The sequence below is a fragment of the Tursiops truncatus genome, chromosome 3, assembly GCF_011762595.2.
Source record: "Tursiops truncatus isolate mTurTru1 chromosome 3, mTurTru1.mat.Y, whole genome shotgun sequence".
Classification (NCBI taxonomy): domain Eukaryota; kingdom Metazoa; phylum Chordata; class Mammalia; order Artiodactyla; family Delphinidae; genus Tursiops; species Tursiops truncatus.
In genome coordinates, this window is record NC_047036.1 from 58,403,608 (window position 1) to 58,426,269 (window position 22,662).

Below are 22,662 nucleotides of genomic sequence, written 5' to 3' on the forward strand. Positions count from 1 at the left end.
CATAGGGTAATAAATAGATAAATAAATAAACTTTGGACAATGCCTTTACCTGTGCCCTATATACAGAACTAGTCCATAGCATTTTCCAGGATTTCAGGATATTACACAGAGGAGAAAAACAACAACAACAACAAAAAAACAACTGCCAAGCGATTTGGTCCTTTCCAAATTTCAGTAGCTGAGATTGAAGCGAGTGAATCAGACAGGAAGGAGAAGGGCAGAAAGAAGCCTTCTCTTGCCCCAGGAGCCACTGGCAGGACCACAGCCCACAAAACCCCAGTCAAAGTTGATGAGTCTGAGAAAAATGACCTTCATGCTTTCTCTACCTCTAGGATGTAACTTAAGTTTCTGTCTTGTAATCCTTCCCTGTCTTGACATTTACAAAATCCCACCCCCCACCCTTCCCAACCCACCCTCCAGTTATATTCCTAATTGTAACTCCAAAGTTTTCACTTTTGTGCAGCAGAGCACATCATAACAGCCACAAAATTGTGCAAAACGTACACAACCATTCACACGCGTCCATACACGTGAAGACAACTGTAAGCATTGTTTCAGCATGCAGGCCTCAAAGAATAAATAGCTAAATCTACAACAAATTTCTTACCAGCCAAGGGAAAGTTTAAAGTCACTTATAAATAGAAAAGAACATCTACCAAACAGCTACAACAATGTCCCCATTGTTCAGAAACGTTCCTGGGGAGAACAGCCCCTCGGAGATTATCGTGGAGTCCACTGGTCCTCACTCTGCAGCCAGCCCAGCAAGCGTCCCTCCAGGCCCCCCAGTCGGGCTTTCAATCTCCAACAGCAGCTGGTGTGGAGGCTTCAAGCTTGCTCCTCAGAGAGAGGTGACAACCATTTCAAATTTTACACATAAATGGTGGAACCCATGGAAATCAAATGCTGAATATGGTACAGCAAGGGAAAAGGGCCGGCTTTTCTCTCCCTTTGAGGGGCTGATTAATGCTGACATTAATCCACAATTACAAGACAAGGACTAGATCACAGGTTCGTTCATTCATATTTAAACCATGTGCCTCTTGCACTGCAAACCCCACCCCCCTCCCCCCTCCCCCTCCCCCCTTCCTTCAAGTCCAGTTAGAAGCATTTACAAGGTGTGGTGGATTGGACTGTAGGAACTTCTTTTCCTTTTCCTTTTCTTTCTCTTCATTCAACTTGGCCTCTCCAAAGTAGAGATCCCATCTTGTCTCATTGAGGGATGGAGTCAGCTAAACTAGAGGAAAAGGAAAATGTTTTGTTAGTCTCAAAATCTGAAAAAAAAAATTAAACTTGGGACAGAGTAGGTCAATATGGCTTCCAAAGGTCTTAATGACACATTCGGTAGGTGCATTCATGCATGCAGATGGCCCAACAAAAACCGTGGTATCCGAAGAAAGATCTTTGCTTCTTTCCTAAACATATATACGTTTAAAGTTCAAACCTATACATCTAGGTGCTGTTACGAGTTGCCTTCTTCTGCTTCCGACATTCATAATTCCTCTCCACAGTTAAACAGAGCCACTGTAAAGTGATCACCAGAGGGTCACAAGAGATTCCTTGGCCAATCCCCTCCCCGCACCCCCCCCCCCCGCCCGCCTTGGGCCCATTTACCATAAAGGATTCCAAATTAAATTTATTCACCATATAGAAGGCAGACATATTAATCCTCTTATTTAAATGCATCTCTGCTATTCATTACGGCAGAAATCAGTCTCGCTTTCTTTCACATGACAGCATACCAGGCCTCACCAGCCCAGGGCTGGAGTTTATTCTCCAAGTTCATCAGTCCACACTTAGGAGACTCGGGCTGTGGTATGCAGTGTTATTAGCTACAGAATCAACCACCATCAAACGTGAATATAAATTCAAGGTGCCATAACCACGAAGCCTGCACATTTCATGGGAGCTGCTGTTTCCCACACCGCCCATCCTTCCCGTTTAGTTAAGTCTAATTTTACAGAAGGAGACTTTGCAGAGGGCTTTTGTCTTTCAAATGCTCACCATGTCTGTTCTTGGAGCCCATTTCCAGCCCTAGCATAAGAGTCTGCAGCCCCAGTGCTGAAACTCGAAGTACAGACAGAGGGAATTCAGGAGGGGCGCTCATCCCTTGCACTGACTTCTTGCTCCTGTGTGTCCGGAAGTCTGATCCATTTCATTAGTTGTTTCTTTTGGCAGTTTCGTAATGGTGATTCAAACTTTCAAGACATTCCTTAGACTACGGGTGTCATCGCCCACCCTCACCTCCTTGAAACCTCTACAGCAACGTTAGGCCTAAAGAACGTATCTTGTGATAATATGAAATGTCAAGATGTTACACACTCAAACAGAAAAACAAAAAACCCCCAAACAAAACCACCACTAAAAAGGGGGGCCGGGAACAAAGCAAACCAAAATCCAAACGCCGTCAAGTTGGGGGCCACACAGCACCATGAAAATGGAGCAAAATCAGAAGTAATTTCCTCTTTGTCCCTTCCCGGCAGCTGGGAGCAGCTGGAGAGAGTTAAAATCTCCTTGGTGGATAAGCTTTTAGACCTAGGGAAACCTTTTGTTAACACTGTATTAATTCGGGTAGCACCTACATGTGGAGGGCGAAGCCAGGTCCCGGAAGCGTCCGCAGCTCAGGACTGATACCTACACGGCACCTCTTTTAAGTCACTGCATCCGGCTCAAGTGTTTTAACGCTATCTTGTGTGTAGTAAACTTTAGAAATTTAAACCAACATTCTCTCCGTCGGAAACTCCAACAGTGGCTTTGATCAGCTCCACGCCACCCTTTAAAAAGGCGAACCTGGCCCTGTCGAATTTCCTTATTCTGTGCTTGACTCTCTGGCTAAGAGCACCAAGGGCAGAGGGGATGTTGTTTCGAATATAACCGAACACTTTATTTGTTCCATTTCCCAGGGACCGGACATGTGTGATTAGGTTCAAATACCCAGGAGAGGGTGAATTCGAGTGTTTGCCAACATACTCACTCTGGGCTGAGAGAGGAGGTACCAAAAATGAAGTATAAAGATAACAAGCTGATAATAGTCAAAGAAACCTCATTTTCGCATGACACACAAAGCTAATTCCACTGCGAGCTAAGGTCTAAATTGAAGGGAGGAAAGAAAACTAATACGAGTATTGAACACTTAATATGTACCAGGCACTGGCTAGGTATTTTCACGCCTTTCTTTTCTTTTTCCTCATTTACCAATTCACCCAAGTCTGAACTGGGACAGATCTCAAGGAAAGCACAATTCGAATCACTCATTTGACAAAGGAGATCTCTGAAGTGCAGAGAGGTCCAGACTCCACAGCTAGAAACAGAATGTACATGTGGTCTCTCTCTTTTCTACCTATATGACATATAGGATGCCAGCCACTTCCAAGGATGCCAGCCAGTTACCCTTTGGATGTACCGCCACCATCACTGGCAATTTTTAAGGCTCTCCTATGCAAATATAGTCAGTTTTGGACTAACACCCAATTTAGTGCACTGTTAATTGACGCTTTTGCCTAGAAGGTCCTTTAAACCTTCTTTAGAGTTGAGTAATGCATTCATATCGCAAATGAAATAACCCCTTTCAGAGTATTTGTTTATTCAGGATTATTGAGATGCCAGCAAGGCTGCAAAAACCAGTTTGTAGCCCCATTTGCTCCCCAGAGGACGGTTCTGACAGTTCCTGCTCCTTTGAAGGAGTTTCAGTCCAGGAAAACATTACATTACTAAGAACTGTACTAACAGTAATGGGCTGGAGGAGATAACTGAAGCAATGAAAGAAACAGAACGATTACATGTGAAAGGGAGGCCAGTTTTACTGGTGTTTCTAAATGAGCTGTAAGAGATGAGGAAAGAAAAGACAAATGAGTCCAAACCCCTCTTTGCTAGAAGGTCCCCTTCAAAGGTGTGAAACATACTAGGGAACACAGAACCAAACCTTTCCAAGGAAGGAGTTCATTTTCCCAGCAGTTCCTCCAAAGCAGATTTTTAAATTTTATTCTCTTATTATTAGTAATGAGCCCATTAGTCACCAAAACAAATCAATCCATGTGTTCTGTGCTACACTTAGATACGCTTAAGTGATTCCGGGGCCAATCCTGAGAATGCTTTATTTTAACAGCAGCAAAGCGGCCATTAGCTTCCCGAACCCTGAACTGTGTAGGCCTATTAATTATTTGAGCCAAGAGTATTATATACTCTTAAGTACACAAGACAACCATTATGTACCCAGATATATGACACAGAAACACAACTTTTGTTCGCCCTGACAATGGGGTCAGCTTGACTGATTAACTCTGAAAAGCTGCAGGAAGGGCAGTTTAGATGGCTCCGTGTGTCCATACATCAGACAAGCTTATACAATGCAGGTGCAACCTTTTATAAGGACAGACCTAGACTTCTCAAAAGTTAATAAATGCCCTAAAGGGGGCTATTCTGGAGGGGGGGGGGAAGAAGGAAAAACCTTTAAAATAAGCTAATGAATAATTCTAGACAGAATACAATGGGAATAATTTTCAGCATTCAATTTTTTAAACCCCACTTCATTCTAAAAAGGGTTTGAGGAAGTTAAATTTTAAAATCTACAATTATTTCCTGGGGTGATAACAATGTGAAGTTTATTAAGTAGCCATTCGGCGTGACCTCAAGTGCTTACGTTCTAGAGCCAGACTGCCTGGGTTGATGTCTTGACCAACCCTTCCGCCTGCTAAGCCCTATGACCTTGAGCAACTTACTTAACCCCTGTGCACATCAGGTGTTTTCATATACGAAGTGCTCTCATAATAATATCCCACAGGGTTGTTGTAGGGACCAAATGAAATGATCCATGGGAAACACACAGCCCAGCTGCCGGCACACAGGGAGGGCTCGGGAGACAAGGTTCCCAACCTGGCCGTAATTAGAATCACTGAAGAACTTTCTAAAAATGCTAATGCCTGGGTCCCACCCAGACCTAATGAAACCCAGCCTCTGGAGTGGGCAGGTTTCAAAAAGCTCTTTGGGAGACTCTGAGGCCCAATAAAGGCTGAGAAGCACTGCCTTATGTTGGGTTGCAGCTGTGGTCAACACAAGTGTTTAAGTTCCGGGGTACAAGTGCTCTTATTTGTAGTTCATGTAGAACCTCTATAAGATGCGCTATATGGAGCCTGTTTCACTCATGTACGGGCTCACACAGCTAGCTCAACTATATGGATACTTACAGCTAAACTGGCTCTTACCTTACGCTCACTCTCTTTAGGATGCATTGTGTTTAAGAGGGCAGATGTTTCCAGGTGCTGACGAACGCAGTAGGGATCAGCGAATACGGGACCGTGGTTATGCTGTTCCACGCGTCCAACGTTGGATCGTAGCAGTCCAGAGTTTTGCATCGCTGAATGCCAAAGTACCCTCCAACCACGTAGAGTTTGTTTCCGGAGGCCACAGCGTGGCAGCTCATCCGCTTTGCTGTCACGTCTCCCACCTTGGTCCACTGGTAAGTCTCGCTATTGAATTTATAAGCAGAGCAGGCGGAGAACTCGGTATCTCCCCCCATAATAAAAATCTGGTTACCCAGCACAGCTGCTGCCGTGTAACGCCAGGGTTGGGGACAGGTGGCCGGGACCGTCCACCTGTTTTCACACTGATCGTAACACTGAACCTTGGGGAGCTTGTCATGACTGACGCTGGTACCTCCGAAAGCAAACAGCTTGAGCTTGGCACTCACCACTGCGGCATTGCTGACCCCTTCTCGGAGAGGGGCCACCATGGTCCATTTGTTGGTTGTGGGGTCATAATGTTCTACTTGCTTTAGAGAGACTGAGGGGGAGGCCGGGAGGCAGCCAGTGGCGGCAGTGTGCCCCCCGACCACGTACAGGCAGTGCTTCAGTTCAGCAGAGCCATGGCCAAACCTGGCCACCAGCATGGGGGCCGCCTTGGACCACTCCTCATGCAGGGTATCATAAACCCAGACATCTTTCGAGACTCCATTCTCAGACCCTCGCCCCCCAGTAATGTATACTTTGCAGCCAATTGCACAGGCACTGAACTCTTTTCTCGGGCTGGGGATGTCGGCCTTGGGAATGATCTCTTTGGCCTTCTGGTCGACCAGATACAGCTTGTCACACATGAAAGTCTGTCCTCCCAAGAGGAAGAGGGCATGGCCGGTTTTCCGGGGCCGGGCACAGAGGCTGGTCACCACACCGTCGTTCTGCAGGATTTTCAGCTTGCACCTGATGGCCTCTTCCACGATCTCCTTGCTCTTCCTCTGCTTAGTGATGAGCTCCTCCATGGCCACATTCTCCATGAGATAGATGGCCGGCAGCAGAGCCAGCCTCACCGTCTGCAACAGCTCCGGGAGATAGCAGTAGCGCTTCTTCAGGTCGTAGCTGATCCAGTTAATTGCAGACTCGTACACAAGTCTTTCGTCTTCCGTCTCCAGCTCTTCACTGGACAGGAGCTGCACTACCATGTCCTGAGGCAGCTGGAGGAAATCTTCGTTCTTCCTGATGGTCTGGAAATTGCTGAGACACATCCTCCAGGAGAGCTCGTACAGCTTGGTGCACTGGTGCGCGTCGGACAGCAGCAGCATGCCCAGGCAGTTGGTGGGGTGCAGGTTCTTTTCTAGGAACTCAGCGCAGGCATCCCGGATGTCTTGAAACTCCAGCATGTCGCCAGCTTCCAGGAGCGATTCCGCGTTTTCTTCATTGATGATGACCCGGGAGGAGTAAGCGTAGTCGAGGAGCAGCTCCAAGACTTCCGGGTGGATGGAGTTGTCGAAGTTGACTTCGCTGTCCTGGCTCTCCTTCAGGCCGCCGCTGAACATGGCTTCAAAGTAGCGGCTGCACGCGGCCAGCACTGCCCGGTGACACGGGAAGGTCCTATTTCCAGCATGAAGAAGGACGTCGGTGAAGAGACGCTGCTGGCGTAACAGGTTCAGGTGAGTGAGGACACTGTCCGCGTAGGAAGACTTGTGGAACAGATAGATGTTAATGGAGCCACTGCTGGCCCTGGACTTGCGGTTCTCGTGCACACTGACGGACATTTTGTTTCCACTCCTGAAAAACAAAACACAACTATTGAACCTGATGCTCTCAGTGTTCAGAACGGCCGAACCAAACCAGCAATTGTTTTGGACAGAGGAAACAGAACACTTCGCTGCTGGCCCTGCCACCCTACTGTTCTGAATAATGGACAGTCAGGCCTATACAAAGTCAGAGATGGCTACCTACCTATAAGGAAAGACACTTATTATAATACTGTTGAGCTATTTAAACTATACACTGTTTAAAAAAAAACAAACAGGCACTGCTTAAGAGCAGGTTCATCTTGGAAAACCTGATTGCCAACTTGCAGGATATTGAAGTCCTTGAGAATGTAAGTCAGCAAAAGCCAAGAGGAGCAAGGTCTCATTCTCACAGCTCCCTGCCCTGGTCCAGCTGATTCACTGCTGGCCACCTGAAATGCCAGGCCTCCAGCTCTTGTAACGCCGGGATGGGCACAGGCTTTAATACCCTATGCAAGCATCATAAAGCCATGTGTAAAACAAATACCTACTAATTAATTCCATTAAGAATTCCTTTGGTAAGACCCAGTGCCTTACCAAAGTAAGTGCAGTAAATGGGAAATGTAACATTAAAACCACAGGCTTAGGCCAACTTCTAAAATGACCAAACCTTTATTTATCATTACAAATAATTTGTAACCAGACACCTCTACCACTACAGCATCCTGAAAGAGCCCCAATATAAACACAACCATATACTGATCAGCAAGCTATCGTGGAAAAACAGGATAGATTCTGGCCACAGTCACCACTCCCCTTTCCTGCTCCGGACAGCTTCCAAAGTGGCGATTCGGGCACAGAAAGGGAAGAATATTTTGAATAGCAAAGTCAGGAGTTCTGTTGTTCTGTTCTCCCTGCTTTAAATCAAATCTTAGAAAACCAGTTGCAAGAACAAAGGATGTATCCACCCATCTCTCTTGATTAAACAGGGCATCACCAGGACCATTCTTGTGTACCTGCAAACGCTGGCACCTGCATCTAGGCAGTCCAAAATGCAAATGTCGCTTTATCGAAATCAAAACACACACGTGTGTGTCTATGTGTATTGCCTGCCATTGTTAATTTAGGGCCACTCTAGACTTTATTTGCTGACTAGAGTGTTTTCCTCAGTATCTAAACGGAAATTATAGCAGAACCGAATGCTCTCTTTGGCTTTCCTCAGTAATCAAACTGTAGGCTAAAGATACAGGACATGCCTATCACCTATCTTCAAAAACTGAACCATCTTTTTCCTTTTTCACCCTACCCTTCTGTTACTTCAAAGAAATAATAGCTTCAAGAACCTGCCTGTCAAAGGATTCCTAGGGAAACTGTTTATCCCAGGAGGGTAAACTGCGTGGTTACAGTATCTGTTCCAAACACGGAACAGCCAATCCTTAGGGCAGAGCTGAAACCCAAGGCCTGCTTGTTTCCTTCAACCTGAGCAGCGGAGGCAAGGCAGGCGCAGAAAACAACAGAGGCAGGTACCTAACTTGCCTTTGACACACAGGCCTCATACTATTAGGAGTTGCAACTTGTTTTCTTTCATTTGGGGCATGTAACTTTTCACTGTGAGTAAACGTGACTTAGTGGAAGAAAATAAACAACAGAGTCCTAGGGCTCTGGTGTTAAGAAGCCTTTACGAAGCACCCATCAGTCTCCACAGTGACTTGGGCACAAATGGTGAGAAGGCAAGCATCACCGCAACCCTCAAGCTAAGCCTCTGTGGTCTAATCCATTTTACCCAATGCCCAATGCTCCTAAGAGCAAGTGACAGGACCCTATGTGAATACACCAGGTTCTCCAATGTGTTAAAACAGTATTAGCATCCCTGCTGTTCTACTGCTGTAGTCATCACTTGCATTAGTACATTCAAGCTGAAATTCTTTGAGAAAGATTTTAAGCCTAAACCTCAAAAGATGGTATAAATATTCCTATGCCTTATACAGAAAGGTGCAAGAATTCCAAACGAGTAGCTATGCTTTTTTTTTTTAAGCTAATGCTTCCAAAGCAACCTCAAAAGCTGCCTCCTGTGGATGGACCTAGAGATTATCATACAAAGTAAGTCAGACAGGGAAAGACAAATATCATATGATATTGCTTATATGTGGAACCTAAAAAAAGATACAAATGAACTTATTTACAAAACAGAAATAGACTCACAGACAAAACAAACGTATGGTTACCAAAGGGGAAAGGGGGAGGAGGGATAAATTAGGAGTTTGGGATTGAAATATACACACTACTATATATAAAATAGATAACCAACAAGGATCTACTGTATAGCACAGGGAAATATACTCAATGTCTTGCAATAACCTATAATGGAAAAGAATCTAAAAAAGTATATATATATTATATATATAATGAATCACTTTGCTGTACACCTGAAACTAACAGCATTGTAAACCAACTATACTTCAATTAAAAAACAACAACAAAAGGGCTTCCCTGGTGGTGCAGTGGTTAAGAATCCACCTGCCAATGCACCAAAGTGCCTGCAGACTGAGCTGGAATTACACCCACCTGGCCCGGAAGGCGTTTCCCTAAGCAGTGTAAAATAACACTCACAGCCAGGCTTACGCTTAACAAAACAGTTTAGAAGACCTTGGGATATAGGATCTGCATCTCTTTGCATCCTGTGTTTATGCTCCTGTATTTCCCAGGTAGGTTCATAAAGCCAGCAGAAAGAGCCTAGCCTGTCACCTTGGATGCCACCCAGATGGAGAAGTGTGTCAGTCAAAATCCAACAATCTTGCAGCAATATTTGATTAAAATAAAAGGTAAACTTGAAGACCCAAGGGAAACGACTTGCCTTCTAGTTTAAAATTATGCAAATGTGAGAACGTCAGCAGAAACCACGTATACAGCCACTAAACACACCTTCAACATGAAATGAATCATCCTTCTGGCATTTTATTAAGTCCCCAGAGAAATAATATTTGCATGCCAAGTTAAGTAGCAAAAAAACACACACATATACTTAACCTGCCTCTACAAAGAAGGGGAAAAGGGCTGCTATTACCAGTGAACATCAAAAGGGATTCTAGCTACAGTAACTTCAGTTCACTTAATGCTCTTTAACCAGGCTCTGGGCCTCCAATACTTAGCGGCGTGTCACATTTCTTTGGGTTTTAAACCTGATCTCAATGCAATCAAAGGAGAAACTAGGCAGATTTTCTCGGACACTCATATTATTGATAACAACGGAACATTATAAAGAGATTGTTAACAAGAAAAGCATTTTACTACACAGTCCTCTATAACACCTGTAACGCTCTTTAACACTCTGGCCATGCCTGTGAGGGCGACACCACACACACGCCAAGTTCAACGGTTCATCTCCACCCTGCCCACCAATTCCTATCCTTCGAAACTAAGCATGGTAAGACTAAATACTTCCATGAGAAAAAACTAATTTTTCAGAAACCAGTTTTCATTCATTCCCTACAGACATCTGGCCGCAGTGAACGTGCCCTCACTAGGGGTGTCTGCGCGTGGCCCTATTGCTCACCGTGCCGGGTAGGGTGCAACGTGGACCAACAATCCCGCGCGCTCGACAACGCTCTTTCCGCTGGGGGGGAGGGGGGGAGGTGCGGGGGGGATTGATCGTATTCCGGCTCAGCTCCTAGCTCTCCAGCAGCTCGCCCGGGCGGCGCTCCACCGAGAGAAGCCCCCTCCAGCAATGCCCGGCTCTTCTTGCTGTGGGAGGGCAGCGGTGGACACCAGGTCTCCCCCCCGAGAACAGCTCCCCACCGCCGCCTAAGTCGGAGCTCCAGGCTCCGGGGCGCACACACACCCCTCGCGATCACACCCCGCAGGCCAGGCAGCCCCTGAAACCCGGCGGCGCCCGCAACAGGTCCGCGGCGATAGGGGAGACTTACAACAGTGGCGACCAGCCACAGTGCACGACCGGCTGGGTTCTTGCCTCGGTCACCGGGTAGGGAGGGGACGGAGCGGACGTCTCAGCCCCAGGAAGCAACAGCGACTGACCGGGCGAAGGGAGCGCGCATGTAACTCTGGCTCGCGGTCTGGTTACCGCGGGCGGATCGCCGCGGCCTCACGATCCCCACGTCGCGGACTCTGCGCCCGCCACCCGCGGAGCAGCTCCCGGAGTGAGCTCCGGAGGCGAGAGCGAGCCCCCGGCTGCAGGCGCCGCTGAAGGAGGCGGGCTGTACCCTCGCGGGAGGGAGCTGGAAAGCGCCTTGCGCGCCGGCGGCCGCCTGGCGTCTCGACTCGGCCTCTGCAGCGCCACCGCCGTGCCGCCTCCTCTCCGGCTTCCCGAGCACTCTGCGCCCGGCCGCCCAGCGCCCGGCTATAAGCGGAGCGGCGGGGAGGGAGGGGAGGGGAGGGAGGGGAGAGGGCGCGTAGGCAAAAAGTGACACCAGGGGAGGGAGGGAGGAAGCGCGTGAATGCGGCCAGCGGAGAAGAAGGAGGAGGAGGAAGGGAAGGAGGACAAGAGTCGGAGGAGAGTGTGTCGAGGGAGTTAGTCGTGAGAGGAAGCGGGGGAGGGGGCTGTGGCGAGTGGAGAGAGACAAAGCGCACGCGGAATCTCAGCCAAGAGCAGCTGCAACCCTCGGGGATCGCGAATAAAACAAGTTTTCCTGCGTCGGTGTGTCTGCGTCTCTAGCCCAGCCAGGTGCTGAGGGATCCTCGGCCGGGGAGCGCAGCCCCTCGCTGTGCGCTCCGAGCTGCAGGAGCCCGCCTGATGCTCAGGACAGGGCGGCGAGGGGCGAGCCGGGTGTCCGCGGCACGCGCCGTGGGCACGCACAGCCCGCGCGCCGGGTGGGATATCTGGAGGGAGGACGGTGGCGAGGTTTGGACACTCCGGGGACACCGCAGGTTGGGCAAAGCCGGGCCGTAGGGTTTCTCGGTGGCAGTGGACCAGAAAGACTTTAGCCCCTGGCGCTTCCCGCCCCCTCAGTCCTCCCTCCCCACCCCCGGCGGGTGCTGCCCCCGCGGCTGGACTCTGCCCCACGCCGCCCGGGGCAGCAGCAGCAACCCGGCGCTCTCCGGCGAGGCGTGCACCACGTGCTTTGCAGCCAATCGCCGCCGCCGCTTTATTCAAAGCGACCCGCTCCTAGGAGCTGCCCAGCCGCCGCCTCTTCGTAGCGATAAAGCGTCAATCGCCCTCTCAGTCTGGGCCCTTTCCTGTCTTTTATCGCCGGGTCGTGTTAGTTAGGAGTTCAGCAAAGAAATGGTTCAGCACACACACGTTTGAAGCGCCCTTGTGCCACGAGAAGGGAAGGCGATTAGAAAACTAATCTCGAACGGCGATCACTATTTATGAAGCCCACTTTTGATCTTCGTACCAAGGGCTTGTCTTTCCACTGGGAGCTGAAATGCCTGTTTTTCTTTTTATTGGGTATTTGGAATAAAGTATATGAGGGAACTGTAGAGATTACCGATCCAGCTCCCTCGTTTTACAGGTTAGGAAACTGAGGCCCAGGGAGATGTGAATTGTCCAGCTAGAGGGCGCACAGCTACTTGCAGTGGCCCAGCCTTATAGCTGGAGTGGGGACCCACGACGGAGTTTTCTCTCCCCACTCCACCTCCCAGCTTTCTTTTAAATATTAGATGCAGAAATGGTTTAACAGGCAGAAGAGGCTCTGCCTGGCGCGCCCAGAGCCCAGAGACTGCCGAAACCAAGGCTCTGTCGGTCCTTTAATCCCACTTTCCTTTACACGCGGTCCCTTCTGGTATTCGCGCTGAGAAATTTCGCTCCTTGCAAACAAAGAAAGACAGTGCCCTCTGAAGTCCTTTGTTAGCATTAACTCGTCAGCCTCACCACGAGCCTTTACAAATCTGCTTCGTATTTTAACGTATTATGCAGAGTCTCGGCTCGAGACTGCTTCACAAAGCCGGAGAGGCCAGATCAATTCCCGGTCAGACCCACGTGCAGGGGTCTGCCTGCTGCGAGGTAAAGACAGGGGGAGCGCCGCGAGCCGACCCGGTTCCTAAAGATGTGGATAAAATCAGCGAAGACCAGACGGATAGAAACACCGTAGACGTCAGAGATAGGTGCTGAAAAGCCGGGTGAGGGAAACGTGAAGCTATTGCACATATGTCTTTGAAAAAACATGCTCTGTAGCCTTCGGCAAGGAGTGGGGGGAAGGTGATCAGTGCAGCCCCCAAAGGCACCTCCTCCAAGCGCTTTGTCTGTCTGGGTTGTGGGTCAAAAACAAGCAGGTTGGTTCTGAAGACCAAACGTTAATGTCTTCCGCGGGGAGTGGGACTGGGGTGGGGTGGGGTGCTCTGTTTAAATTAAGAGATTAACATTTTTTTCTCATTAAGAAGTATTTCCTTCTTACTTAAATTACCTAACAAATCTGCTGGGAACTGTACCTAGATGACCCTGCCTAGGAATAAAACAGGTCCTCAGTTCAGCTGGTTGGCTGGGGATTTTGCCACAGAAAGCCACTGAGCTAGGAACAGGCCATCTATTTTGGTTGCATCTTTACCACCCGGAAACTGCAGTGTCCTTAACCGAGGGGCCGGGGGGAGAACAAAGTTTACATGTCTTTGCAAATAGCTTTGCTAAGCAGGCAGGGCTAAGAGTGAACTCGTCTGGCCATTGTGTCATCATCCACCGATGCTAATTTCCTGTGTCTGTTCTACCTAACGTTACCACCTTTCTACGCTTCAAGAAAAGAGAAGGAAAAAAAGTTGTGGCCTGGAAAATCTTGAAAGTATTCAGTGACCACATACATTTGCTTCATCTGCCTTAGGGAGATAAGCAACATGGACGAAGGGAAAAGAAATTACTTCTTATATGGGTTATGAAAACTGGAAGACAAATGACCTGCTGCAAACCGTACGCTGGTTTGCTTGAACCGATATATGAAAAGTTTTCAGGCCTATGGGCAGTGGCTAATGTTTATTCCACAGCTGAAAGTGATTTGCAAATTAGCATATTACAATCACAGCAACTAAAACTGTTATTCATCCGGCATCTCTCAGCCACACCTAATTCTTATCACTTCACTTACAGGAAGAAAAGGTGAGTAAGTCTTGTATCTGTACAGGAAGAACTCTAGACAGACTTGTGATCAAAATGGATGATGACAGACGTTGTAGATATGAGTCATAAACAACTTGGGAAACACTACAGACATCCCTGTTGTACAATGGCCACCACCTCCCTCAAGATGTTAGGCCGGTCCCCTGGGCCCCTGGGAGCTGGTCTGCGCCTCTGCCTTGTGACACCAAACCAAGGTCTTGTTTTTAATGCTATTAAGAAGCTGTGCCCAAGGCTTTGGCCTTGTTATCTCCCTTAACGATGTTATTTTGTTAGGCTGAAAAATAAACAGCATGGGGTTAAATGTATTAGCTGCCTTCAAACGTAATTTATCTTCATTCCATCCTAATTTACACTCTGTCTGAATTAATGAGAATGATTTAATTAACACCGTGTGACCATAGTACCAGGGACAGGACAGCTCAGGGGATTAGACCAAACAGTGGCTAAGCAGCTGCCATCCTGCCTCCTGTGGTTCCCCGCACCCGAAGCCCCACCCGCATTTCAGACACATTCCCTGCCAGTCTTCCCAAAGTGTCCCTGTTTGTTCTTTGCTCGTCTTCCTGAATGTGTGACGAAGATGGCTCAGCTTTCCTTCCTCCTGTGACTTGCGAAATGGGCCTCAAGACTGTGGCCTGTCGTCAGTGTGGCCGAGAGCCTAACAGCCTGACAAAGACTTGTGCTCTTCCTCCCCTAGTGTCAAATTCGTGCTGCAAGTGGATACCCAGCCAGGGACAACACGCCTCACCTTCCACCCCGCCCCCCAGCCCGCCGTGGCGCACACGCGCGCATGCGTGCTTACATCTTGGGCGCAACACCTGTGGAAGGAAAGGGAGGGAAGCAGAATGGGCAGGGGAAGAAGTTGAGCTGGCGTGCGCCCTCAGTCAAGGCCTTGGCCGACCCCAGGTGGAGCTCAAGAGCGGAAATGACCCCGCGGAGTTGTCCTCAGGTAAGGCGAGAAGGCCAGGCTTTAGAGGGCTGCTGCATTACCAGTTGCTGAATGCAGGCTGCCCAGGAAGGGGGCCACGGCCACGGTCGTGTTCCTCAGAGGCAGTTCTGAGGAGGGCAGAGAGCTGTGTGCCTTCTGCTGCCAGCACCCCCAGGGGCCTTCATTCTCCAAGGAGATTCTGAGGCGCTCAGTGCAATGCCCGCTTTGACCCTTCACCCTAACACAGAGATACAAACCTAGGAAAATGAGGCCTCAGTTCCGCCAGCAATCCTCTTTCAAAAAGAGGGAGATTTTTTTTTTTTTTTTTACTCTGACTGTTTATTAAAAAGACAAGGATAAGAAAAAAGTAAGGTAATCAATACAAGAAGTCATCAGCATTGTCTAAGTCAGTAATTTGTCTCTCTGGGCACAAACAAGAGGTCTAAACTGGTAGTTGTCTAAATTTTGGTTTACCACCTGCTGCATTTATGTCTTTTTAACTGTATTTGTGTTAAACACGTCATGATAAACTTTGAGAGTATTCTTAGAATTGGATCCAAATTGGCATGGTCATTTTTTTTTTTTTTTTTTTTTTGCGGTATGCGGGCCTCTCACTGCTGTGGCTTCTCCCGTTGCGGAGCACAGGCTCCGGACGTGTAGGCCCAGCAGCCATGGTTCATGGGCCCAGCCGCTCCGTGGCACGTGGGATCTTCCCGGACCGGGGCACGAACCTGTGTCCCCTGCATCGGCAGGCGGACTCTCAACCACTGTGCCACCAGGGAAGCCCGGCATGGTCATATTTTAAAATTTTAGTTGCTTCCTAAATCCATTATATGTGCTACCACTTTATGTGTATTTTGTGAATTAAGTTGGATTATAGTGTGACTTTTTAATTTCCAATTCCAACTGCTCATTGCTGATATATAGGAATACAGGGGACTTTTGTATAACGATGTTTAATGGAAAGTTTTCTGTGACAGTGTATTTGTGTCCTTTCAGTGCTGAGCGCTACCATCGGGCTGAGCTCCTTTATTTGGGGTTTATTTGGGAATTCATTCTTCCTTTGAGACTCTGTCACTTTCCACACCCCCAAGTGACATTGCAAGTGGTAGATAGTTTATTGGCTGCTTACAGGACTGCAGAGGGTCACATTTGAGGCACTTTTCCTTGGTATTCCTCGCTAAGGTCCAGTCATTAGTAAATCAAACCATTTAGGATGCTTCTGCTATTTCTATTGCAGGACCCTTCAAAACACTGATCTTCACATCCTGTGGCTGGTTATATATTTTAGGGTCAGGCTTTTAAAACTGCATTTATTATTTTCTCTCTGATCACAAAAGCACTGCATGATAGAAGGTTGGAAAAAAACAGAAAAGTAAAAGAAAAAATTAACCATAAACCTACCACTTAGAGATAATGACACCTAGCATTTAAATTCTAGTCTTTCTGGGACTTCTCTGGTGGCACAGTGGTTAAGAATCCGCCTGCCAACGCAGGGGACAAGGGTTTGATCCCTAGCCCGGGAAGATCCCACATGCCACAAAGCAACTAAGCCCGTGTACCACAACTACTGAGCCTGCACTCTACAGCCCGTGAGCCACAACTACTGAGCCCACGTGCCACAACTACTGGAGCCCACGTGCCACAACTACTGAAGCCCGCGCACCTAGAGCCCATGCTTCACAACAAGAGAAGCCACCACAATGAGAAGCCAGTGCACCACAACGAAGGGTAGCCCCCGCTCGCCACAACTAGAGAAAGACCGCACGCAGCAATGAAGACCCAATGCAGCCAATAAATAAATGTTCCTTTAAAAAACAAATAAATAAATAAATTCTAGTCTTTCTGTATCCACATAGTATTTTATTTTTAGCAGTTAAGTGGTTAAGGACAGAGACTCTAGAACCAAGCTGGAATTCCTGCTTTGACATTCACTAGCAAGGCTCCTTAACAAGCATATGGAAAGCGTGTAGAACAGAGCCCAGCTAGTGGTAAGTGCTATATAATGGCTCCTTTTATGATTGCGGTAGACTCTTTAAGGAGAATGATATTCCTGCAACCCCATAGCTATTTCCTAGGAACTCTCCTAAATAAAAGTGACTTGAATCCTTATTAAAGTTGCTGTTTCCACAATCTGCCCAATAGCACTGGATTAAAGGACACTTCTGGTCTTGAATGAATTTACATACTCTTTTGGAGTGTTTATCTGAGGCTCTGCTTCTCTCAAACCGAGCTTGTGCAGTGAAAGCTCATATTCACGGGAATCACCTTTGCTTCCTTCCACCTCTTACAGACACTGTCTTCTTTTTGTCCTGGGACCATCGTTCTTCAGTTGATGCTGGAGAAACAATTCTTTTTTTTTTTTTTTTTTGTGGTACGTGGGCCTCTCACTGCTGTGGCCTCTCCCGTTGCGGAGCACAGGCTCCGGACACGCAGGCTCAGCGGCCATGGCTCACGGGCCCAGCCGCTCCACGGCATGTGGGATCTTCCCGGACCGGGGCACGAATCCATGTCCCCTGCATCGGCAGGTAGACTCCCAACCACTGCGCCACCAGGGAAGCCCTGGAGAAACAATTCTTAATTCTCCATTACCTTAAAAACTAAGCTGCTGAAAGGGAAAAGTATTTAGGAAAGCACATTTTTAAAAAGCAGCTAGCTGTATTTGGAAGGCAGCAGGCCAAAACAGAGCATACGTGAAATACAGGTCCCTGCTTTTTCCTGCCCTGAAGAGCTGGTAGAGGGCACTGGGTAAAAGCTTACTCATATCTGTCAGAATCATACCAGGTCTCTGCGGGGTGTGGCCTTTCACAGCCCAGGGGCATCTGAACCATTTTCCTTCTCTTTTCCATAATTTTTGAGTGCACCAAGCCCCTGGATCTAAACTCTTAATTTGTTCTCAGTAATTACATTGAAGAATTGACCGTTGTTCCGAGCGGTGAAAATGAAGGTTTTGTTTGGCCTATAGGCTTTGCTTCCAGGGCAAGATGCCAAGTCTGAGCATGTCTGGGCATGAAGAAGGCCCCAGAAGAAGGGACCTTTGTGGCCCAAGAGCTCGTACCTTTGAATGAATGAATATTCAGAGGATTTTGTGGCACTCTGTGAGCACACACTTCACTCAGACAGGAGTCTGAAATCAGGAAGCTGCAAGTCAATGTTACGAGAATGAAGAAAGACTGAAAAAGGAGAGACATGCTGGTGAGGGTATTATCTTTATTTTTTTATTTTTATTATTTTTGCGGTACGCGGGCCTGTCACTGTTGTGGCCTCTCCCGTTGCGGAGCACAGGCTCCGGACGCGCAGGCTCAGCGGCCATGGTTCACGGACCCAGCCGCTCCATGGCAGGTGGGATCTTCCCGGACCGGGGCACGAACCCGTGTCCCCTGCATCGGCAGGCGGACTCTCAACCACTGCGCCACCAGGGAAGCCCGAGGGTATTGTCTTTAAGTTCTCATAACTGTTCCTCCTTGTGATTTTGAAAATACAACCTGAGCAAGGATATGAAGTCACGTGCATTTTACGGTCTCAAGTTTCCCTTAGCCACGTAAGTCATTTTTGACAACAGTTGCTATAAAATCCCAAATAAAGTTGGAAGACTTGCTATTCCTTTATCTGAGGATATTTGGAAATATTGAACTATCAGGAGGAAATGATAACTTTAAAAAATTATGTATATTCACATAGTACTAAATCTATTTTCATACCCACAATTATCTGAGAAGTTGTGGTTCCATTCATTCATTCGTTATTCAATCTGTCATTCATCCAGCGAATATTTATTTACAGGCGTCGTATTAATACTGAAGGCTGGGGTATTCCCCAGTCCCATCAGGGTTTTTCCAGCCTTCCACTGTGATTTCACATCCTTAAGGCTTGGCTTGCCATCAGTGTTCTCATATTTGCATTTTGAATGTCTCCTCCCAACTCTGAAACCCCGGAAAGAAGTCATATAGGGAAACTTGAGAGGAATGAGGAGGAAAAGAAGAAAAGCACAGGCAGAAAAGGAGCTCAAGTTCTGTCACCCTTATTAGACCGTTAGCCTAGAAGAGAACCAGAAGAATGCAGAGTGCCTGGGTTGTGAAATGGTGGTCTCCAATTGCCATTTTTCACCCAAGGATTATAAATAAAGCCGTTATTGCCTCATTAAAACCTGGCCTGTTAAAAATGGTAACGTGGCTCAGAATGGCACCAGCCAGGAAAGGAAAAGGGAAACGTCATAGGCAGGAGGTGAGAGTCAACATTGCAGCTCCTTGCTTTTCACAAAGGCTTTTGTTTTCGAGAGGCTCCGAGTTTTGCCACAGTGTGAGGAAACATCCCAGGGGTTCCCAAAACTGTGCATCAATTTCTTCTGCACCTTTTCTGGGTCACTTGTGATGTCCCCGATGAGCAAAAATGAGCAAGGTACACTCTGATTTTTCTGATGGTGGTGGGGCTCCAGGCAGATCCTTGATCAGTTTCATCTGCATGCCTTTTCTCTGTCTCACTTGTGTATTTTTAAAATGCCATATACAATGTTACCTAACTTAAACAAGTTAAAACTTTAAAAAGTGTCTCAATATTGTTTATATATATTTTCCTGCTACAGACAAAAGGTTCGGTTTTTTTCACCCCTTGCTGGTTACATAAGAAAGGAAACTATCATCCCGGACAAAGCCAGGAATGGGACACTAGTGCAGGACAAAGATGCAGGGCCACAGTGCAGAATTTGAGTGAAGCAACAGTGCCCTCTTCTGGTTACAATGAAGAATCAGCCAAAATTCAAGACGATTAAGGCTTAGCGATTCTACTGTACAGCATAGTGCCCATAGGTAAAAATACTGTATTGTGTTCTTGAAATTTTGCCAGGGGGTTAGGTCTTACGTTAAGTGTTCGTATCACAAAATTATAATAATAAATAAAGAGGGCGGGAAAAAAAAAGAGGGCAGGAGGAAACTTGGAAGTGATGGATATGTCCATGACCTAGATGGCAGTGATGGTTTCATGGATATATACTTACTCCCAAACTCATCAAGTTGTATATATTAAAAATGTACAGCTTTTTGTACGTTAATAATACCTCAATAAAGTGCTTTTTTAAGAAAACAAACAAACAAACACCAAGATATTGGAAAAGAGTGAACACAGCGTGGAGCCTTTGAGCAGCTGCATAGCCCTGAAGGTTATGACTCGAATGAGCACGGCCAAGTGTAATCTGGAGGCCAGTCTGTCTGCAACAATGTGATGCCACTCTTGTGCTCGACAGGCTGGCAAACAGAGGGCACAGTTGGGCCATCTGTCTCCCCAGCACAGACTGGGCGATTCCCACTGTCCAGTCCAGTGCCATTGCCCCTTCTGCACACAATGCTAATATAAGTTGTCCTCAAGGCTACTGGACAGGGACCCGTTTGTCCACGGGGATGGTCTTGGAGCTAATAAGAATGACGAGAATGCCTAGCATTTATTTTTGTCTTATCGTGTGCTAAACACTACACGTGCCTGTCTCATTTGATCCCTGCAGCAACCCAAGAAGACTGAAAGTCTCAGTGGGTGAAGCCAGAACCCAAGGTGGGTTTTATCCCACTAGAGTTGCGCTCCTAACCACTGACCTACCCTGTCTCCTCTACTTACCTGATTAGCTAGGGCCCCTGCTTTTCCACCCCCTGGAAGGCCAGGTTTGGACCCCTGGCACATATGCAGAGAATTTACAAGAGGAGGAGAAAAAGTGACTTGTTTGGTTTTCTTTGCTTCACGTTGACAGGTCTGATAAGGAGGTGACAAATGAGAAGCTGGAATCAACTGACTAAAATTGCATGTTTTTTTAAAATTCATTTTTACCCTTTAACCACAGTTGATTAAACGTCTTACCAGATCATTCTTTCATTCTGGCACACTGTACCCACTAGAAATGGGTACATCAATTCACAAGCAAAATAATGTCCTAATCAAGTTGCTTTTAAAAATGTAGTTCAGGCATAGTTTCTTAACTATGGAACGAAACACTATTTCCCCAGCTATGATTAAACACCGAATATTGAGAGTCACATCTCTGCTCACTTCAGTGTCTGCAGTCCAAATATCTAGGGAAGCTCTGTGTGTGTTCCTGGAAGGATTTGGAGAGAACATGCAATGGAAAATGAAGGAAGCACTGAACTTCTTGGCTATATCCAACAACTGTGAGATTATAGTTAAAAACCTAAGATATGGGGCTTCCCTGGTGGCGCAGTGGTTAAGAATCTGCCTGCCAATGCAGGGGACACGTGTTCGAGCCCTGGAAGATCCCACATGACGCAGAGCAACTAAACCTGTGCGCCACAACTACTGAGCCTGTGCTCTGGAGCCCACGTGCCACAACTACTGAAGCCCGCGCACCTAGAGCTTGAGCTCCGCAACAAGAGAAGCCACCGCAACGAGAAGCCCATGCACCGCAACGAAGAATAGCTCCTGCTCGACGCAACTAGAGAAAGCTGCGCGCAGCAGCAAAGACACAATGCAGCCAAAGATAAATAATTAATTAATTTTTAAAAAAAAACCTAAGATATACAGATTATGCTAAAGTTTGAAATCCTTAGATTGGACAGTGGTTTACAGATGGGAAGGATGTTGTCAGTGAGGAGACATGGATCCTCCTTGAGAATGTCACGGTGCTTTTCACTCCCTGAAGAAGCCAAACACAATAAACCTCAATTGTCTAGAAGCCAACTAGACATTAATAAAACTAGATGACTAATAAAACATCTAGAATGATTAATAAAACATTTTCCTGTGCTGAACTTTTAGAGGAAAGATGCTAAACACAAGAAAATATGTCCCTGTTGGAGCTTTTTTTATTATTTATTTATTTTGGTGGGGGGAGCTTTTAAAATTTTCTTCTTTTTTTTTTTTAGCTGCACCATGCAGCATGTGGGATCATGTGGGATCTTAGTTCCCCCCACCAGGGATCAAACCTGGGCCCTCTGTATTGGGAGCGTGGAGTCTTAACCACTGGACCACCAGGGAAGTCCCTGTTGGAGCTTTTTTTTAAAAAGCAAGTAACATCTACCCAAGAAACAAATCAGTAAGAAATATCTCAAATTGAGAAATAAAAATGAACAGTATGAAGGCAATATTGACAGATGTGGGAAACAGCTGAAGAACAGAAAACAGAAGCCATCCCACATGGCCACCTCTGCAGAGTGGGCTGGAGCTTGTGGGGTGGGGACCGGAGACACCGCCGTTCCTGTTGTCCTTCTGTGCTGATTATGCATCCACTAGTTTGGTTAATGTTAGGAATTTTTTTTTTTTTGCGGTACGCGGGCCTCTCACTGTTGTGGCCTCTCCCGTTGCGGAGCACAGGCTCCGCACGCGCAGGCTCAGCGGCCATGGCTCACGGGCCCAGCCGCTCCACAGCATGTGGGATCTTCCCGGACCGGGGCACGAACCTGTATCCCCTGCATCGGCAGGCGGACTCTCAACCACTGCGCCACCAGGGAGGCCCAATGTTAGGAATTTTTTAAAGTCAACAACAAAAATTAAAATGTTATTTTAAAAAAATACCCATTTATTATCTCACAGTGGGTCAGAAGTGCCAGCACAGAGTGGCCCAACTGTTTCCTCTGCTCAGAGCCTCCCATGGCTGAAGCTGTGGTTCAGCCAGCCTGAGCTTTTATCTAGAGGCTCTGAGGAAGATTCTCCTTCCAAACTCATTTCAGTTTGTTGACAGAACTCAGTTCCTTGAGGTTGTAGGATTGTGGTCTCCGTTTC

General features: G+C 47.2%; 1 protein-coding gene across 3 annotated transcripts; it reads right to left on the minus strand.

Moving 5' to 3' along the window:
• Window positions 1–1,078: 1,078 nt before the first annotated feature.
• ENC1 (ectodermal-neural cortex 1) lies at window positions 1,079–11,304 on the minus strand. Of its 3 annotated transcripts, none has more exons than XM_073802211.1 (3): window positions 10,885–11,304; window positions 5,199–7,013; window positions 1,079–1,229 (listed from the first exon to the last, which is right to left on the minus strand). In XM_073802211.1, the coding sequence occupies exon 2, from the start codon at window positions 6,998–7,000 to the stop codon at window positions 5,231–5,233; it is 1,770 nt and encodes a 589-aa protein (XP_073658312.1). In that variant the 5' UTR covers window positions 7,001–7,013; window positions 10,885–11,304; the 3' UTR covers window positions 1,079–1,229; window positions 5,199–5,230. The 3 variants fall into 3 exon arrangements, with proteins under 3 accessions (XP_073658312.1, XP_033708829.1, XP_073658311.1); XM_033852938.2 differs by having other exon boundaries at window positions 1,079–1,234; window positions 10,885–11,303; XM_073802210.1 differs by lacking the exon at window positions 10,885–11,304 and adding an exon at window positions 10,515–10,533 and having other exon boundaries at window positions 1,079–1,234.
• Between the last annotated feature and the right edge of the window lie 11,358 nt (window positions 11,305–22,662).